The 21,388-nt window shown below is 36.9% G+C and overlaps 1 protein-coding gene across 1 annotated transcript in view; it reads left to right on the top strand.

Annotated features, from left to right (window-relative positions):
• Window positions 1-21,388, top strand: part of LOC107567881 (phosphatidylinositol 4-phosphate 3-kinase C2 domain-containing subunit alpha-like) — a 34,032-nt gene that overhangs the window by 2,741 nt on the left and 9,903 nt on the right. The window contains exons 2-14 of the mRNA XM_016253659.1: window positions 8,629-8,729; window positions 9,179-9,339; window positions 13,042-13,162; window positions 14,140-14,251; window positions 14,378-14,457; window positions 14,583-14,646; window positions 14,755-14,901; window positions 15,531-15,570; window positions 15,649-15,868; window positions 17,529-17,651; window positions 17,775-17,942; window positions 18,457-18,562; window positions 20,729-20,871. Of these exons, the coding sequence (XP_016109145.1) occupies window positions 8,629-8,729; window positions 9,179-9,339; window positions 13,042-13,162; window positions 14,140-14,251; window positions 14,378-14,457; window positions 14,583-14,646; window positions 14,755-14,901; window positions 15,531-15,570; window positions 15,649-15,868; window positions 17,529-17,651; window positions 17,775-17,942; window positions 18,457-18,562; window positions 20,729-20,871 (1,586 nt within the window). The remainder of the gene's footprint in view (window positions 1-8,628; window positions 8,730-9,178; window positions 9,340-13,041; window positions 13,163-14,139; window positions 14,252-14,377; window positions 14,458-14,582; window positions 14,647-14,754; window positions 14,902-15,530; window positions 15,571-15,648; window positions 15,869-17,528; window positions 17,652-17,774; window positions 17,943-18,456; window positions 18,563-20,728; window positions 20,872-21,388) is intronic.

Genomic DNA, 21,388 nt, shown 5'->3' with positions numbered 1-21,388 from the left:
TATGGTCTTGTTTAGGGATCTGTGCCTTTGTGCATACAGACATCTGACTGCTGAGTAGTGATTGTGTTTTTCAGCAATAGTGTGCACCCTTCATTTACAGAGAAAAGAAGGTCAGGGAAAAATCTGTAGATGGAAAAATCTCCATACAAGTTCTTTGTGCATTTGTCTTTTTTTCTGCTTGTTACTTTGCACTTTTTGTTAGAAAATGTTTATTTACTATTTATTCAGGTTTTTTAAGGTATCTAATATTTTGATACTTAATTTCCATGAAATTTCCAAAAATTAAAAGTTTGTTGTCATTTGGAAGTGTGTAGGCCTTCTTGTATTATTATGCTGTTACATTATGATTATATATTCAGTGGCATAAAATGGTCTTTAAAATGACAATAATATTGCTTATTGCAATTATTTCTGGGGCAATATATCGCACAACAAAAAGTTGTTATCGTGACAAGCCTAGTTGGCAGCACTGTTTGTTTAGAAGTGATTACCACATCCTCTTGTGCAGAGTTAGAAAAACCTGCAATGGGTTTGTAGGAGGAAGTAGAAATGATCCCAGCCAGGTAACATCAAATTCAAACCCATTAATGCCCACATAGTGGTGAACTTAATGTATATCCTGTTTCTCAATGTAGTCAACAATACATATTTTCAAAATCGACTATGTATTCCATTTATTTTTTCCCAAATTTTGTTTTATTTTTTTCCAAATTCCATTTTTTCAGTTTAAATGTTTCTTGATTCATTTTTTTCCCATTTAAAATTTGTTTTAATGGTTAAATTTAATTTTATTCTTCATAAAGCATGTCTAATTAATTGAAATCATTAAACTTACAATTAAACAGCAATTTATTAAAAGTTTGACAAAAATAAAATTTTTAAGGCCCTATGAAATGTTTTGTTTTTCTCAAATTCAGTTTTATTTTTACCAAATATTTTTACCATAATATTTTTACCAAATATTATTAATCAAAAGCATCGCTAATTAATTGATTTTAGAAAAATAATAATAATAAAAAATTATTATTCGTTTATTTATGAATTTTTTCCCAGAAATACTGTGTTGTGTGTTAATTTTTTTCTGCTAAAGTTCTGGTAAATAATTATTCTGGTAAATATTCCTTTTAAAAATAATATTTTAATAATAATTTTATTACTATCATTGCATTAAGTAATATATTTCTGTCACAGTTTCTTCAAGTTAAACCGAACCGAATGAGTTGCCGTGAAAAGTTTAAGTTCCTTTTTGTATATGATAGGATGCTAGTTTTTCTCAAAAGAAATGGTAAAATGCTCATGAAGTGACTCTCAGAGCAGTTCTAGAGATTATGTTCATGTACTCATATGTTGAGGCAGCAGAGGATGAAAATACCGCGAGCGTCACTTGCGCTTCAGTATGTGTGTAGTAAACAAAACCGCATGTCTGCGCCATTCATTCACACAGAGATGCACAGAACATGCAGGATTCATATTTAAATAGTATTTTTGCAGCTTAATATTCACAGACACTAGTCCATATCGTGTTTTGATTTAACTGTACTGACCTACCATTGATTTATCCATCCAAAATTGAGCAAATTCCGTGAAATTCTGTTTTTAAGACTGGATTCTGCCGTTCCGTCCATGTTTTCCACATCGCGGAAATCATAGGGCCCTAAACCTTATAGTGTTTTAAGAAAACAGTAAGTTTTAAACATGAGTTCCGTTCAGCCAGATGAAGCTCAAATCAAAGCAGTGGAATGGCAAAAACACGCAAGTTTTGTTAAAAGTTGGCCTTATTTTAATTTGAGCATGGTGTTGTATGCTGTATCATGCGCAAGACGCTACACAAGATGCGAGTGGTCAAAGATGTCCATGTATTGCATGTTTATATAGAAGAACAATGGAAAAGTAGTGGAAAGTTCAGAGTGAACTGCCCCATGGCTGTAGCGGTCATGCTTTAAAGGCGAAGAATTTAAAGACTCATGTTTTCTGAGAAGGCTTTATCAGTCAAACAACTAAAGCACAGCGTGTTAAAGGGGTCATATGATGTTGCTAAAAAGAACATTATTTTGTGTATTTGGTGTAATGAAATGTGTTTATGCGGTTTAAGGTTCAAAAAACACATTATTTTCCACATACTGTACATTATTGTTTCTCCTCTATGCCCCAATTTGTGAGCAGAGAAATGACAAACAACAAGCGCTACTCTACACTGCTCAAAACTCGCGTTTAAGTCATCAGTGTCAAATCCTTTAAATATAAAACATGTACTTGCATTCTGTGAGTCAGAACAGCTGGCATTGTAGTCTACTCTCTCAGGATCAGGAAACAGTCCTCCATAAAATGCGCTGCACACATCTGAATATTTGGGTTGAACTGTTCTGGAACAGTGTTGTAAATACAACTTAACCACTGATTTCTAGTCGTATCCTCTTTTGGAAGGCCAAACAAAGTAGTTTCACTTTCACAACAAAACACACAGCGTCACACACGGCGAGCTAGAGTGAGCGGTGGCCGGCAGGCTTGCGGCAACCATATGTGATGACCCCGGGCTGAACTCCGCTTCGTCCACGGTGAAAGCCGATCTGGCGATCCACAGCTCGAAGTTGATGTATTTCCTCAGCGACCTGCATGGATCAGCTCTAGGCATGACGAAGCGGATATCGTCCTCTTTTGGAAGGCCAAACAAAGTAGTTTCGCTTTCACAATGAAACACACAGTGTCTTCACGACATGGCGGTGGCAACAACAATACTACAGCGAGAATAAAAGTTACACCTTCTTTCTTTGCGTGAACATTTGGGCGGCGTTATGCAAATCTTCCCACATAGTGACGTAGACATGTGGGGGGGTGTTAGTACGAGCCGTTTTAGGTAGGTGTGGTTGACTTAACTTTTATAAAGAATATCTCTTTGGATTTGAGACTTTAGTCTTTGCAACTTTACAGCTCTTCTTTATGCACCAAGAGCTTGTAACATTCCAAAGAGAAATGAAAAATTTAAATCACATCATATGACCCCTTTAAAGGGGTCATCGGATGCGACATGCACTTTTACAAGTTGTTTGAACTGAAATGTGTGTTGGCAGTGTGTGTACACAACCACCCTATAATGATAAAGATCCACCCAGTGTTTTTTTTTTATCTCATTAAATAATTTCCCCTTTCTCAGATCGAGCCAATCTCAGATGCCTGTCTTTGTGATGTCACACAGACCCAGGTCCCTCCCACGATAGTTGATTACAAAGGCCGTCTTACCTTAGACTCGCCCTGAGTGAGCTGTAAGCTGTCCACCATTGTGTCGACTCCGGTGTTGGGGAAGACAAGAATATCTCCGATTAAGAGATTGAGGTGTTTTGTTGTTGGATGTAATAATGAACATAGCAGTCGTCATTTACTCCAGACATCTGAGCTGCTGAAGACACAGAGGATTAATGTTACTTTCGTTTTTGAAGGGAATGCACCCCCGATCTGCCTAAATGCGTTTATGTTCGCGTGAATCATTCGTGATCCAGCTTCAGTGACAGAAGAAGCAAATTAAGGTTTTTTTTTTATGAATCTTTGCAAATCGCCTTTCCTAATATGTGCTAGTTAGCAAATTTCGTGGCTGAAGTTTACAGTCTGCTCATCACCCCACAGAAGAGAGGGGCGGGATCAGCAGAGCTCATTTGCATTTAAAGCAACATGGACTAAAACAGCTTGCTGAAAACAGAGCTGATTTTGACAGGGTAAAAAGGGTGTTTTTTACACTACAATTGAGAAATTTGAACCGAAGTATGTTATAGACCTTTCATTAAGACCCTAAAGAATCATATAAACTTGTGGAAAATGGGCATCCGATGACCCCTTTAATAAAAATGCAAAAAATATCAAAACTTAAAAAAACTAAACCCACTAATTGACGCCCCTAATCGACAACATAGTATTTTATAAGTGTCTCTCATGCTTGCATACATTCTAGCACTTTAACAAGAAAGTAGCAGTGCTCTGTGATATGACAGGAAGTACAAGTTAAAAATGTGTGCATATGGTTTTCTAATTATTATTTCGTCCACGGTGAAAGCCGATCTGGCGATCCACAGCTCGAAGTTGATGTATTTCCTCAGCGACCTGCATGGATCAGCTCTAGGCATGACGAAGCGGATATCGTCCTCTTTTGGAAGGCCAAACAAAGTAGTTTCGCTTTCACAATGAAACACACAGTGTCTTCACGACATGGCGGTGGCAACAACAATACTACAGCGAGAATAAAAGTTACACCTTCTTTCTTTGCGTGAACATTTGGGCGGCGTTATGCAAATCTTCCCACATAGTGACGTAGACATGTGGGGGTGTGTTAGTACGAGCCGTTTTAGGTAGGTGTGGTTGACTTAACTTTTATAAAGAATATCTCTTTGGATTTGAGACTTTAGTCTTTGCAACTTTACAGCTCTTCTTTATGCACCAAGAGCTTGTAACATTCCAAAGAGAAATGAAAAATTTAAATCACATCATATGACCCCTTTAAAGGGGTCATCGGATGCGACATGCACTTTTACAAGTTGTTTGAACTGAAATGTGTGTTGGCAGTGTGTGTACACAACCACCCTATAATGATAAAGATCCACCCAGTGTTTTTTTTTTATCTCATTAAATAATTTCCCCTTTCTCAGATCGAGCCAATCTCAGATGCCTGTCTTTGTGATGTCACACAGACCCAGGTCCCTCCCACGATAGTTGATTACAAAGGCCGTCTTACCTTAGACTCGCCCTGAGTGAGCTGTAAGCTGTCCACCATTGTGTCGACTCCGGTGTTGGGGAAGACAAGAATATCTCCGATTAAGAGATTGAGGTGTTTTGTTGTTGGATGTAATAATGAACATAGCAGTCGTCATTTACTCCAGACATCTGAGCTGCTGAAGACACAGAGGATTAATGTTACTTTCGTTTTTGAAGGGAATGCACCCCCGATCTGCCTAAATGCGTTTATGTTCGCGTGAATCATTCGTGATCCAGCTTCAGTGACAGAAGAAGCAAATTAAGGTTTTTTTTTTATGAATCTTTGCAAATCGCCTTTCCTAATATGTGCTAGTTAGCAAATTTCGTGGCTGAAGTTTACAGTCTGCTCATCACCCCACAGAAGAGAGGGGCGGGATCAGCAGAGCTCATTTGCATTTAAAGCAACATGGACTAAAACAGCTTGCTGAAAACAGAGCTGATTTTGACAGGGTAAAAAGGGTGTTTTTTACACTACAATTGAGAAATTTGAACCGAAGTATGTTATAGACCTTTCATTAAGACCCTAAAGAATCATATAAACTTGTGGAAAATGGGCATCCGATGACCCCTTTAATAAAAATGCAAAAAATATCAAAACTTAAAAAAACTAAACCCACTAATTGACGCCCCTAATCGACAACATAGTATTTTATAAGTGTCTCTCATGCTTGCATACATTCTAGCACTTTAACAAGAAAGTAGCAGTGCTCTGTGATATGACAGGAAGTACAAGTTAAAAATGTGTGCATATGGTTTTCTAATTATTATACCATACCAATGTGGTAAATGTCTTTGCAAAATTTTCTGCTAGGGGCGATTTGCATCTTTCATTTTTGGTTTTGTTCCTCTTGGTTGGTTTCTTATCATATTCTAGCCAAGTTCTGCTGGTGCTTAGTTGCTTTCATTTTACCACCGTTTTATCTAAACCTCTTGCTTTATCGTTGGTCTTTCCTTAGAAACGTTGTAACTGATTGCCAAATTAAAGAACGACTTCCTGAGAGGAATGTGAAACTTTGATTCCTTATGAGGAGGGTGTGTAAATGTGTGTGTTTTCCCCCAGAAATCCCACTTCCCATTTCATTGTTTGTTTCTGACTAGGACAATTGGCTGTTGTCGCACATTTCCCACAGTACTTGAAGAATTTGTGACCATAACTTCTACAACAGGGACAGCTTTCATCTAAGGATAAAATAGAGGGTTCAGAGGGTTCAGTCTTTGCACTTCCTCATTTCAAGTTTTAGGACTATCTTTATATTTCTGAGTCACACATCAGGTCTAGTTCATGCTCAAGGTAACACTGTCCTAGCTAGTATACTGTCTTTTTGTGTGTGTGTCTATAGCGAGGACTGCTGCTGGTCTCATTAGCACAGACAAGCCCCAGCTAGCTGTTTTTGCCCCATGGGTTCTTCCCTAACATGCCTGCAGCGGGGCCGTGCAGCTCTCTGTTGCCATGGCAGCTCTCTTTCGGAGTGTGAAAGAGCAGCGAAACTAATCTGAGCTTTGGTTTTGGTGTACAGTTACTCTGCTTCACCACACACCACACCAGATACTCTTATCACAAGTCCTGGATATTTCAGCCCTTATCAGCACACACATCCCAAAAGACCTGTTTGTTGTCGGTCTTGGTGTGAGTGTTCTTAATGCCGTTACTTCATGCTTGTGGTTTGGGTTACAACACATTATCAAAAGTGGTTTCTTTTTTGAGTATGGTTGAATGTATTTAGGATTAGTAGAGGGAATGCTTTTTTATATAGCATATTTTTATTACACAGCGTTCATAAAGCAAGCCCAGATTATGCATTATCTCCTGATTAAAAAAACATATAAAGTATTGGTGTCAAAGGTGGAATTTTATGTTAATATTTACACAATTAAATAAAAACTTTAAAAACAATAAAATAAAATATGTAGATTATTAATATATGTAAAATGCAAGTATAGTATATAAACTACAGTTTAATAGGTTGGGGTCAGTACATTTTGTAAAATGTTTTTAAAATAGTCTCTTATGCTTTGTAGGGCTGCATTTATTTGATAAAAGTACAATAAAAACTAAATATTTTAAGAACTTAAAATAATCTATTTGAATATATTTAAAAATGTAATTTATTCCTGTGATGGCGAAGCTGAATTTTCAGCAGCCATTACTCCAGTCTTAAGCGTTTAGAAATAATTCTCAAATGCTGATTTTGTCTTCAAGAAACATTTCTTATTATCAATGTTAAAAAATGGCTGTGATGCTTAAATTCTTTCAAAAAGAAAAATCTTACTCGCCCTAGTCTTTTGAACAGTTGTGTAATTAATAATACTGGTCTGTTAGAGTGCATTGTAAGGCCTAATGCACAGATCCAGTATTTTTGACATGTCTGATACACATAATGTGTGCCAAATATGCCTGGGAGCGTTCAGAAGCAGCCACATATTGGTCACACATCAATTAGACACTGAATTGAGTTATGTTACTGCCGATGTTGTAAAAAGACTGGTATAATTTGTCATAGTGTATCACAACAGTCACAACAGTCACTACATACGAGAGCCCACACAGTAGCTCTCGTATGCAGACAACAAGGTGTTTCTGGTTGATACATCGACCATGTGGTTTCTGTTGTGCGTGTGTGTTTATAAATGTGCTGTGAACAACATCCCCTCCATGTGAACTATTAACTGACCGTCTGACTGTCAGCTTATCCAACATGCATAAATGAAGTTTGTTTAATGTCAATGTGAGTAATTAGATTCATAAACCGAGCTCTTGATCACAGTTTACCATCAAGCACTCTGTAGTCAGTGGAATGTTAAATCATCCGACGGAAGTTCAGTCATATTTATTTAGTGGAAGTATTATCAGGTCAGTAGGGAACAGAGTTCCAGTTAATGCATGTCAGTATTCTTGGCAACAATAGTAGAGAGGAAGTTGCATTTGCTATGAATTCTATTACACACAAACGTAGATGATGGTGGAATTTTACTTGTATTAAATCGAATACTAAGCTCATGTAAGACCGCTTCCTTCATCCTCTCATTCCTGAGTGTTGTGTTGAATTGTTTCTTGGCAGATCCCTTATAAACTTTGAACCTGAGGAAAAGGTCTGTTTGGACTGGGAGAGATTGCATGTAGGGCAGCCAGAACTGTAAAACCGTAGCTCTAAGCAAAAGCGGATGAATAATTTGTGAATGTGTGTCACATGGCGTCTCATTTTTCTCTTAAGGTTAGGCCTAGAGCTTTGGCCTAGTGAACAGCTAAATAAACCATCATCATATCCGATGCATACTGTATATGTATTACCCGCAATAAACCATGTGACCTGCTCTTTTTGTCTGAATTGATTCTCTTGATTGTTTTTGCTTTGATTTCATTTATGGCAAATGTGTCGGAGGCAGATTTTCTCATCAGAGACCATGTTAAGAGAAAATTTCACAAGAATGTGCCAATGAGATTGCATGCATATAGTCTGCATGGCAAATGTAATTAATACAGAAATTATTATTTTTTTTTTAATTTCTTAGCATGTAAGCCATCATTGAACTGAAAGTACCTTTAATTCCTAGTTGTAATTCCATGTTTATGTTCTTTTTTTGACCAGTTTCCTTCCTGAAGGAAGTCTCTCTTTTTTGGCATTCCAGGCATTCTTCATATTCTCCGTATCCTCTCAACAAATAGAGAGACTGTCTCATTCCACATTTGAACTGGGATGTTAATGTCATCAATCATGTCTATTTGGTACCCCTGTGTATAATACAGACTGTACATAATATATTGTTTACAACATATATTTAACATGTGATTTCCTATGTGTAGGACACCATTAGTGAAAGTGAATGTATAGGATAATAGGCCAAATGTCTGATCATCAGTATAACCATGGCTTCGTGTCTGTCTTTTTACAGATCAATAAAGGAAGTACCAATGTACTCTCAAAGTACTCCATCTTAGAGAAAAAGGAAGGCCAAAATCTAGAAGTCGTAGCATTCTGTGAAGACATTTCAAAGTGAGTTACGAGTTGTTGTTTTTAAAAAAATATATATATTTATTGACCGTTGAAAGGGATACCTCAGAAAAAGCAGGTCCCACTACTACAGCTGTGTTGTTAATCTGATATCAGAAGGTCCCAGGAGACCTGAATCAGCACTGTAATGTTGGATTCTATAGGGAAAGCAAAGCTAATTTGGACCTTAAGTACTAATTTGGGAATTGCCTTAAAACCTCATATGTGTACCTTTGACAAGGACTGCTGACAAGTGAAATGCAGGATGTCTACAGCTGTGTGTAGCCCATGTAACAATGGGAGCTAATACCTTGTTTCCTACTAATATCACACACAGAGAGAGCATGTATATGTATATTAACAAAGTACTTAAGACTGAACCTTGCGGTACACCACAGTTACCTTCGTTAGGTCTTCATTTTAAACAAAGTGTTGTCCTTTTATTTTTGCAGACTGAGGTCAAAGTTCACACATGATGACCTGGCTACCAATCCTGGCTATGTTCTCAGCCCTGTGATCAACCAGAGGGATGCAGGAGGGGACAATGGGGGCAGTGTGAAAGTATCCATTGAGATTTCTGTTTCTCAACAGCCTGTAACTTTCACTTGTGATGGTAAGCAGTTCTTTGTCACACTGAATTTAGTCATTATAAAAAGCTTTTGACAGTGAACATGTTTTATATGAAAATTGTTATGCTAACAGTTAAGGCAGTTACAGGAACAGTTCACCCAAAAACGTCATAAGGGTGAGATCATTATGACAATTTAAATTTTTGGGTGAACTATCCCTTATAAGTATCTAATAATGTCACATCTGATAAATCATGTACTCACTATTTGTCAATAGTGAGCTTCTCCGAGTGTCTGCTATAAACGAAGCTGACAAATGAAGAAGTCATGACACAACGCCAGAGAGCATTTCTTGGCCACTGCGACACATTCTCTTTTTACATAACTGTTATGGTGTGTCTGGTCAACAGATTCTTCGACCAGGGTTCCTGTGTTTTTCATTTTTCAGCTTGCATGTCACTTGTCAAGGTTTTTTTACTGGGTAACCTGTCTGTGGTCCAGCACGGAAAGTCCTTTTCATTGAGCTGTAATGGCCTTGGCTCAGTTCCCTGTGAAGCGGCTGTGTTCTGAAGACTGCTGGGCCTCGTTTTTTGTGCCGAGTCTCTAGCCACCTCACTCCTGGCAGGAAATCAAGACTGGCCTTTTGTGTTGAAGAATTTTTCTGTGTTGTTACTGCCTGAGCCTCATAGCTCTTTTTGTCCTGTATAAATCCAGCATAGACTGTGGTCTTAGGAAGGAAAAAGGGGGCACAGTGTCTATCGGGCCCCGAAGTTGCTTCACAGACAGCTAATATATTTCCGGAGTGGCTCGGCTATAATTGGCTGGATGGTTGTAATGTTCTAGCTATCTTTTTCTCACGTTCACACAAGTTCTTGCGTGTTTTTCCTCTTAAACTAACCCTGTTTGTTTTGTTTAGATCAAGAGATTTTAGATCCTACTAAAAGTCAGGTTTGTTACAACATTCCTACATTCCATGAACCGTGGTCAACAAAGTAATGCTTTACTGTTACTTAACTTTGCTAATCCATGCAGACAATCACCATACAGCTAAATGGACATACCATCTCTTTGCATGTCAGTGCTGACTGTCTGAATCTTCAAAGAGGAAAAAGAGGTTTTTGAGGTTTTTCTTAGTTTGTTTAAGTGGAGGAAAATGCTTAGCTGTGTGTAAGGTTAGTAAAGTTCGCAATTCCAGACATACTTGGCATGAAAGACAAGGCAAATGAAGCTGTGGAGGTGACTAGGGTGAGAATGTGTGGAATATGAAGGTTTTTCCAGGATAGACTCAGATTAAGTGTCTCAGATTAAGGTACATCCATTTGACAAGTTTTATTTACAAATTCATCAGTAGCTTCAGGATTGTGCATACAGGTGCATCTCAATAAAAAAAAAAGTTAATTTATTTCAGTAATTCAACTCAAATTGTGAAACTTGTGTATTAAATAAATTCAATGCACACAGACTGAAGTAGTTTAAGTCTTTGGTTCTTTTAATTGTGATGATTTTGGCTCACATTTAACAAAAACCCACCAATTAACTATCTCAACAAATTAGAATACTTCATAAGACCAATAAAAAAACATTTTTAGTGAATTGTTGACCTTCTGGAAAGTATGTTCATTTACTGTACATGTACTCAATACTTGGTAGGGGCTCCTTTTGCTTTAATTACTGCCTCAATTCGGCGTGGCATGGAGGATTCTCTATGGGGTTCAGGTCTGGTGAGTTTGCTGGCCAGCCAAGCACACCAACACCATGGTCATTTAACCAACTTTTGGTGCTTTTGGCAGTGTGGGCAGGTGCCAAATCCCGCTGGAAAATGAAATCAACATCTTCAAAAAGCTGGTCAGCAGAAGGAAGCATGAAGTGCTCCCAAATTTCTTGGTAAACGGGTGCAGTGACTTTGGTTTTCAAAAAACACAATGGACCAACACCAGCAGATGACATTGCACCCCAAATCATCACAGACTATGGAAACTTAACACTGGACTTCAAGCAACTTGGGCTATGAGCTTCTCCACCCTTCCTCCAGACTCTAGGACCTTGGTTTCCAAATGAAATACAAAACTTGCTCTCATCTGAAAAGAGGACTTTGGACCACTGGGCAACAGTCCAGTTCTTCTTCTCCTTAGCCCAGGTAAGACGCCTCTGACGTTGTCTGTGGTTCAGGAGTGGCTTAACAAGAGGAATACAACAACTGTAGCCAAATTCCTTGACATGTCTGTGTGTGGTGGCTCTTGATGCTTTTACCCCAGCCTCAGTCCATTCCTTGTGAAGTTCACTCAAATTCTTGAATCGATTTTGCTTGACAATCCTCATAAGACTGCAGTTCTCTCGGTTGGTTGTGCATCTTTTTCTTCCACACTTTTTCCTTCCACTCAACTTTCTGTTAACATGCTTGGATACAGCACTCTGTGAACAGCCAGCTTCTTTGGCAATGAATGTTTGTGGCTTACCCTCCTTGTGAAGGGTGTCAATGATTGTCTTCTGGACAACTGTCAGATCAGCAGTCTTCCCCATGATTGTGTAGCCCAGTGAACCAAACTGAGAGACCATTTTGAAGGCTCAGGAAACACTTTGCAGGTGTTTTGAGTTGATTAGCTGATTGGCATGTCACCATATTCTAATTTGTTGAGATAGTGAATTGGTGGGTTTTTGTTAAATGTGAGCCAAAATCATCACAATTAAAAGAACCAAAGACTTAAACTACTTCAGTCTGTGTGCAATGAATTTATTTAATACACGAGTTTCACAATTTGAGTTGAATTACTGAAATAAACTTTTCCACGACATTCTAATTTGAGATGCACCTGTATATGGTCTGATGTTCTACTCTAGCCTTTCTGCCTCTTAGCTTTTTTCCAAGGCTCTAGAGTTCCTGCCATTTTAGACCAACCACAATCTCCTGACTTTCCAGCACCATGTGTGTTGCTGTAGTGCCATGAATAGAGGATGGCAGAAGAGGAATTTTACTGGCATCCCACAACCCTTCAAAGCAACCCCAAAGTCACCACAAATTAGGCATGACCATCAGACCTTTGGGCTTGAAAAACACGGCAGACATGAAGAGTCCAGGCCAGGCACAGCTGACTAACTGTAATCCAGCCCAAGGCTTGGATCTTATAGAGAGGATAATTCCAAGGGGCCTGTTATTGCTGCAGCCTGGGGTGACCATGAACAACATGTTGGGTGTCATATTTTTCCTCGGATCTAGTTAAACTTCTCATGCCAAATCCATTTCTTATTGCAGTTTTCCATCGCAATGAACCAAAAGAGGTTCATAGAGGTTCATAGGTCCTCTTCCAAATGGCACTCTCATCCCTTGCTTTCCTCAAAGTCAACCCTGTACCGCATGAACTGTTTGGTAATAGTCCGTTTTAAAGCCAGCATCAGTCCAAGCTTGGCAAAATGGTGTGTCATACTGGCTGCATCATTTTATATTTTTGTGCAACATCAAGCAGACAAGACCTTCAGGATGGTCTTCAATTCATTTAAATGGACAATTTACCCAAAAATGAAAATTCTTTCAGCATTTACTTACCCTCGTGTCGTTTCTGAAGAATGGTTTTTTTTGTCCATACAATAAGAGTCATTGGAATCCAAAGCAATATTGTACACCACTGTCTTGTATTGTCTGGACAAAAATGCATTTATTTTATAATCTTGTTTACTTTTTCATTAGCTTCATTCTTTTCTCAGTCCATGGATGCCTTTTTCTTTCATGTTTTCTGTGTTTCTTTGCCCAGTGAGTTCTCCAGTGGACCTTCTCATAATGCAGGCTTTGTGTTGGGTCCATGATGACCTGAACCAGGTGGACATCAGCAGCTACGTTCTCAAGGTCTGTGGACAAGAGGAGGTTCTACAGAAGTGAGTCCTTCGTTTACCATCTCCCTTTCCCTTTTGCAGGCATTCTGTCGTATTGCATAAACAAGTCCCCTGCCAACATTCCTTGAAAATGGGGTTATTTTGCTTTAATTGTGCTAGGGAAATGTTTCTTTTTTACCCACACCATTGGAAGAGCAGAACCAACAGTTCTAGGGGAGGGTTTGCCTGCCCTAATAAGGAACAGGGGGGCAAAAACATTTCAAGCTCTGTAATGCAAGGCAGCCTTAGTTACCATGTTATTCGTGTGTTCAATGCAGAGTTTTGAAAGCCGTTAGTTTCCCCTTATGTTAAGGTATAGTTACTCACTGTCTGCTTCAGTGCTGACTGTCTGTTCTTCAGTTGACCTTGGCAAGTTGATACGAGTAATTATTAAAAATGTTCCTGCTCTGGCCTTCCAAAGCACAGTCATCCAGGACACATCTCTTGCCCTGGAATGTTCTTCGAGTGCATTCTCAAAAAAAGGACACATTTTTGTTATTTTTTTTGGTATTGGTAAAGCTGAATTTTCAGCAGCTATTACTCCTATATTTAGAGTCATGTTATTATTCAGAATTCATTCTAGTACTTGTGTATCATTTCTTATTCTTATTGTCGAAATGAGTTATACTGCTTAATATTTTTGTAAAAACTGTGATATATATATATATATATTTAATTATTTGATTAATAGAAAGTTGAAAAGGACAATATTTATATGAAATATAATTTTTTGTAGCGTTATAAATGTCTATAAATGTTTACTGACACTTTTGATTAATTTAATGCATCCTTGCTAAATAAAAGTAACAATTTATATGTATAAAAAAAAATCTTAATTAACTCAGACTTTAAAATGTTAGTTATTATTATAATTATATAAAGTTATATTTAAGCATTATTTAGTTATTCATTGATTCATTCATTCATTGTTGATTTTGGCTCTGGCCCATGTCTGAAGCATCTTTAACATTATCTTCCAGTAAACATAGTCTGGGCAGTCATGAGTACGTGCAGAACTGCAGGAAGTGGGAAACGGAGATCAAACTGCAGCTCCTTTTTCTTAGCACAATGAGAAGAGATCTGGCCCGAACGGTAAGACTCTTACAAAGGCTGGAATAAACAACTTGAAACTAGTTGTTCACTGCATTACTATCTTCAGAGGATATTAATGGATATATTTAATGGATATATACATGTATATGTTTTGTATTCTATCAGGCAGAAGATGACATTTCCCCTATTGTCTTGGAGAAATACCTCGGCCTAGTAGAGAGACCGTTTAAAGAGTCAGTCACAAGGTAGGAATGTGCTCCATCTTATCTCCCGCCCCTACTAAAGGCTACGAAAGCCATGGGTGGCCTTTGAAGTCCCTGATTGTGCTTGTTGATTTCTCTCATTACTTTGCATGTTTTTTCTTCTCTAGAGAGGTTCTTGCTGAACAACTTGAAGGATATTATAAGCAGGTCAATCTCTGCCTTCAGAATGAGGTTACTTGTTATTTAACAAACACCACAAGCTGTACTATACTATATGAAAATAAATAAAGTGTTTGAAATGATTTCAGTGTTTCTCACTTTCAATCTCTCTCTCACTAGAGCACCCAGTATAAAACAGTGGACAATGTGGTTCAGTCTGTTAAAAATCTGTGCTGTGCTCTGGATGAAGTTGAGACACCAGCCATAAGTGATGCCATCAAGAAGCTCAAACGCTCTGTCAACCTTCCTAGAACACGTTCTCCAGAGGTCAGAGAACATTCAGTGTGAAGTATTTATGCACTGTAATAAAATTATAAGCCAGTAAGAATTTTAATGTTATGACAAATAACAGATTGTTTATAAATGTCTGATATTACAGTTCTGATCTGAACTAAACTAAAATCAGATACTTGAAATGGTAAAAGTGCGTTTAGGTAGCACAATGTTATAATATATGGTATAAAAATGGATGTTCATTTTGAGATCCACTAAATATTACATCTAAACTTGTTTAATTCAATTATTAGATGTTTTTGTATTTGTCCAGTACTGTTTATAAAATAAAAAACACAATAAAAAAATAGCAGACACACTACTGATATTGTGCATCCCTAGTCAAAACCACAGCAATCTGTAGTCGTTATTTATTTTTTTCTGTTTGCATATACACTGAAAAAGTTGATTAATTGAATTTACAAAAAAATTAAGGTAAGTGGTTGCAATCAATTTATTTTAGCTACATTTAAATAAACCAATTTTGTTGACAGTTAGTCAACTAAATTTATTTAAATGTAGCTAAATTAACTTGATTGCAACCACTTACCTTAAAAAAAATAGTAAATTCAATTAATCATTTTTTTCAATGTACATACAAATAGCACTGTTTTGTTTTGCAGGCTGGTGCCATGAGTTCAGCTTCTACAGGTTCAGCTAATGGTAAGCTCAGCTCCTAAAATCATCTCAATGGCTGTTTCTTGTTCACCTATGCTGTACTCTGCTGCTTGTGATCCCCAGGTTATGCTAGCCCCATTGAGGAGAGTTTAGCCGGACTCACAGATGCTGTGTATGAGCTCGCCAAGCTCTACCTGAGGTCTTTCTGTCCAACTACTCCTGGCTACACGATGGAAGAGCACTTGGAGGACAGGAGGGACAGCAAAGAAGCTTCGGGCACCACTGAGCACCTGCAGTTCACGCTGTTTGCCGTTCATGGCATTCCTGCTACCTGGGTCAGCAGGTGAGCACTGTGTCCCTTTTAGTGCTTGTGACATGAGTGTTTCTGAAGCTGGTCTAAGCTTTAACTTAATACTTTCATAATAAAGAAATGGATTTTAAAAGAAATCCATTTACCCTTCCTGTTTTGGCCTATCATGCCCCGCAGTCTAAATTAAACTGTTTAATTCAGTTCAGACTGATAATGACTGTGTGAGTTAACAAACTCACAGCCAAGGTAAACTTCTCTACTACTTTCAAAGCACTGCCTTAGTCCATTTTCATTACACTGTTATTTCATCCTCGATAATTTGTGTAATTTAGAGTCTGCGTTCTCTTGGAGCAATCAGCCTCAATAAATTATATCTGGACCATTTAACATTTAACCCAACTTGGAGAGCTTAGAATCACATTATTTCCATTCACTACACACAAAAATAACTGTATTCAACATGCTTTTGAAACTTTTAAGGCCACCTATGAAAAATGTTGCAAGAAATAAGGGCTGTGTCCTCTGATAATGAATATTTGGGGGGTCAGGATGTTGCTGATGATCTCTTATTACAACGGCTGTGCATTACAGCTAAATGTTTAATCCTTTTGACATTCAGTGTATATTTTGAACAAAGACTTAAACTACTTCAGTCTGTGTGCATTGAATTTATTTAATATACGGGTTTCACAATTTGAGTTGAATTACTGAAATAAATTAACTTTAACCATGACATTCTAATTTCAGATGCACCTGTATATTTGTTCTTAAATTGCCTAAAATTGTGATTTTTATTTATTTATTTCACAAAAATGAATCAAAATGCCCAACTTTTGTCATTAGACAAGGATTCAAGTCAATTGACAGTATTTATGAAACTTAATATAGAATGTGTATATTCTGTTCAGAAGTTTGGGGCCAGTTTTTTTTTTTTTTTCTTCAGAAGTTAGAAGTACTTGTAAAGAATTTTTATTAGCAAGGATGCATACAAAGTGATGGTAAGGACATTTATAATGTTACAGAACATTTCGATTTCAAATAAATGCTTCTCTTTTGAACTTCCTATTCATCAAATCATCCTGAAATGTATCATGTATCACAGTTTCCACAAAAAATATTAAGCAGCATATCTGTTTTCAATATTGATAATAATAAGAAATGTTTCTAGAGCACAAAATCAGCCTTTTAGAATGATTTCTGAAGGATCTTGTGAGACTGAAGACTGCTGAAAATTCAGCTTTTGCCACCACAGGAATAAATTACAACTGAAAGTATATTAAAATATATTTTTCTTTTTAAATTGTTATAATATTGCAAAATATTACTGCTTCTTACTGCATTTTTTATCAAATAAATGCAGTCCTAGGCATAAAAGATTTATTTCAAAAACTTGAGAAATTTTACCAACCCCACACTTTTGAATAGCAGTGTATGCGAAAAAAGAAAGCGCATAGTTTGCCATTATTTGAAACCTCTCAAAAGAATACTTGAATGAATATACAAACAATTTTTGTGTAAATTGTGCATAAAACTAAATGGAAAAAATGTTTTGCATTAGTTTTCAAACAGTGTGGTAGACTCGATTAACTTCTATCATATTCAGTCAAATTATGCTTTTGGCAATAGATAAGTACAGGCCAGTGTTTTCTTCCCTTTCCGTGCCATAGAGTAAGTTGTCCTTCCTGTTTTTCAGTTTTGAAAAATACTACCTGATGTGTGCCCTGACCCACAACAACAGGAATCTCTTCAAGCCTGTCCAGTCCAAAAAAGTGGGAGCATACAAGAGTTTTTTCTACCACATCAAATGGGACGAATCGTAAGTGTTAATGCCCCTTAAACACACTGACATGCTACTTCCTGCAATTTCTAGAATTAGAGGGAAATCAGCGGGATTGCTGCCCGTTTCTGCTGTTGGTGACGACTACCTCTGTTTCTTTAGGATAAATTTCCCTATTTCAGTGGCACTTTTACCACTAGAGGCCATGCTGAGTCTTTCTCTCTACGGGGTTCTTAACCAGAATGCGAACAACTCGCCAGATTCCAACAAGCAACGGAAGGGTCCAGAGCTTTTGGGAAAAGTGTCCATGCCTCTGCTTGATTTCAGGAGGCAAGTCATAAAATAATACCTCAAATAAAATAGATTAACCTTGGAGAGTATATTGTAAGTTGTAGAATTTTCAGGACTGCTTCATATTTGTTTAGGTGCATATACAATTTTTCTTTGTATTTTTTTCCAAACAGTAATAATTAGGTAATAAATCAGTTATTCAGTGCTCATAATGCCAAAATAGATCCATAAACAGCTTAATTGTTGATGCCTGAAAAGTATGTAATCACTTCATTATGTCTTTATGTAAAATCTTGAAGAACAAAGAAAATACATTAGGTAACACTGGTTTTGATAAAATTACAGATTTACTGCTGTTTTGATTGTTTCACTCTCAAAGTGAGTGAACCTAGTTTGACAAGAATTTTAACAATTATGGCAATTTCTATATGGCAGCACAACATGACCACTGTATATTGGGATGCCTGTGCTAAATTAATCAATTTGAGACGGCAGTTAATAAGTAATATGCATTATACATAATATATATTACTTCTTGCATTTTGTGTTTCAGGGTGCTCTCAAGAGGTAGCCAGCTGCTAAGTTTGTGGACATCTCAAGTCCTTCAGCCTGGAGCTGCAGGCAAGGGGAAGAATCCTTCAGAACGGATCATACTGCAGGTTCTTTTATTTGTGCTTTTTTTTTTTTCATCTAGAGTTGTAATCTTATCAAGATTTTTACATCAAAAAACATCACAATGTAGTAATTACAGGGTGTCCGCGGGTCCTTACAATGTCTTAAATAACGTTTTCTTAATAAAAGGCCTTAAAAAGTCTTAAAATGTCTTAAATTCAGATTTGATGGGTCTTAAATATTTTTGGTCACATTACCGCTAAAATATCTTCAGTCTGACACACCTAATGACTGCTTACAATCATTGGACAGACCAAAGATTCACTTAAGTGACAAAAAAATAACCAGCGAAGCATCGAAACAAAAGAATAATTCTTCTGATTTGAATACATTCAACTTAAACGGCGATTGATAATGGATAGTGTATTTCTGGTATCAAGGTCACGCTGCCTGTCTCTTTGTGAGAGACTTCAAAACAAATGAGTGTAACAGCACACATAAAGAAACTGAAGAAACACACTGAGGTAAAAATTCTAAATATGTAGTTTATTTATAACATGATATAGTTCAGTAACATACCAAGAGAGCTATTTTGCTGAATATTCTCACGACTGCAAATGTTACATTACATTTTAGTTCAATGAACAAGTAACGTTAGTCTAGTAGTTATTAAGTTATTTACATTTTTAGACACAATATTTACCGTTTTGTTCTGTTTCACCAATGAAAATAGTTCCAAACAAGGATCACAGCAGAAGTATAGCACATTCTCCAAGCAACACTCGGCTGTGTTTTGTTACTGAATGATTCAGCGTTTTGAACGAATCAGTTGAATGAATGACTCAATGACTCACCCATTAAGTGACTTACCGCCACCTACTGGTAGCTTAATATGTTGAAAAGTATGCATTTTCCCCCCAACATTTCTTATTTGTATATTCATAAATGTATTTAAAACATTAATCTCATTACATTATTTATTACAGTTGTAATTTTGCAGTGTAAATTATTTAATCTGGCTGGTAACATTATTACAATTTATTGATGAATTGTAATAATTTGACATGAAAGGTGATGCATACATTTAAACATTTTTAAAAATAGGCCTTTGTGAAGGTAAATAAAAATTTGCAAAAGCTGATAGAACACTGATGAAAATATTGGTTCAGAATAATTGTGTATACCACCAAAAATCTTGGTGATGTGATAGTTTTGTGGGGATATTTTGTGTGGAATATTGTCTGCTGATATGAAACGTTCACTGTATATCGTGGAAATAAATATAATTTATGACAGCGATTAAATTTTTTTTCTTTTTACATTAAAACATTAAATATCACATATATGTATGTAAAATAATGTGTATTTCCATTACAGGTTTAGGTCTTAAATTTCATGTAAGGTGGTCTTAAAAAGTCTTACATTTCACTTGTTCATATCTGTAGAAACACTGTAATTATTAGGCTATTTTTTTGTCCAGTTTTGACCCTCCTCATCGGAACGTTCTGTTTGAATAGGCGTGGTGGATTGTAGACTCGGAAGTAAACGCCCACTGCTATGATTGACTACCCGTTTTGTATGTTTGACAGCCTACATCCTTCACAGATGGACGCTGCTGTGTTTTAGGTTAAAATGCATAAATACTCAGTATATATCAAACAAAAGCAATAGTGATCGCGTAATAAAAACAGTCACTTACACTTGTGTGGTGTGACATTACTTTTGGATCCAATATAGTTGGCACAGCATCATCTTTCAGTTTCAATCTTTCTGAAAATTTCGAATTGTGCCACGGAATCCAAGGTAAAATTAAGTGAACAAAGGATCAAGTTCTTACTGACGCAGTCTGGTATTTCATTAAAAATAAAGTTCATCAAATAAAGTTTATCATTTGGTTTCTTCATAGACCTGCATTTGCCGATATTGTCATTTACCTACTATGTGCACGAATCGGTGGAAGGGGCTAAACAGGCAATGATGTAGTAGCATCCGTTGATCATCTTCTGTAGAGGCAGAGTTTATCCACACTATTACATCATAATTGGCAGATTGGTTTCAATATAAGCTGTTTTTAGACTAACAAGAAAGATTTGAGTTCTGAAACTTACAGGATGTTTTTATAGCAAAATGACCTCTTATATGTCAAAAGATCAAGGGAATTTTGATTTCTCAATTCATGATCACTTTAAATATCATTGTCTGACCATGAACAGGTTGACTTTCCCAGTCCAGCAGTGGACGTGCTCTATGTTGGTCCTCAGGAGAACGGCTGCCCAGACCCTCAATCTCTAGATCCACTTGATCCAGGAGATCGAAGTGAGATTGAAAAGCTATGTGCACAAGCATCTGCTTTTGGGTAAGTTTGCATCACAAGACCTCATGGCATAATGTAGATTTGCATTTCATGAAGGAAACACCAGTGCTTGCTAAAGAGTAGTGGTAAGGTTTTAGGTAGGATTAGTTTGTAGGCTTTTGTTAAATCTCTAATCAGAATGTTTGATACAGTTACAGTGCCACGTGCTTCCTGTCTTGTTTGAGCATCAGACGCTTCATAATAAGCCTGAGTAGCATATGAAAAGGATAAACAGCCTTTGAGAGCATTGTGTAATTGAATCAGTTCTGCCTAGTTACTCCAATTATATGGATCCCCTTCAGCTTGCTTATTTTATTTAAGGGTTTTAATTGAATTGAGAATGAAGTTATTTTGAGCTTCTAAGAGCATAAAAACCTCTATTAAAAAGTCATGGACAACATTAAGCCAGTTCACAACACTCTGAATGCTAAGATTATGTTCACACAGCAGGACAATACAGTAGTCAGTTAAATACAGTACTATTCAAACGTTTGCAGTCGGTTTTTACGTTTAATTTAAA

The sequence above is a fragment of the Sinocyclocheilus grahami genome, unplaced genomic scaffold, assembly GCF_001515645.1.
Source record: "Sinocyclocheilus grahami isolate Dianchi unplaced genomic scaffold, SAMN03320097.WGS_v1.1 scaffold1194.1, whole genome shotgun sequence".
In the NCBI taxonomy this organism is placed as follows: Eukaryota; Metazoa; Chordata; class Actinopteri; order Cypriniformes; family Cyprinidae; genus Sinocyclocheilus; species Sinocyclocheilus grahami.
Note: the sequence above shows the minus strand (reverse complement) of the source record. Positions and strands in the feature narration are given on the sequence as shown.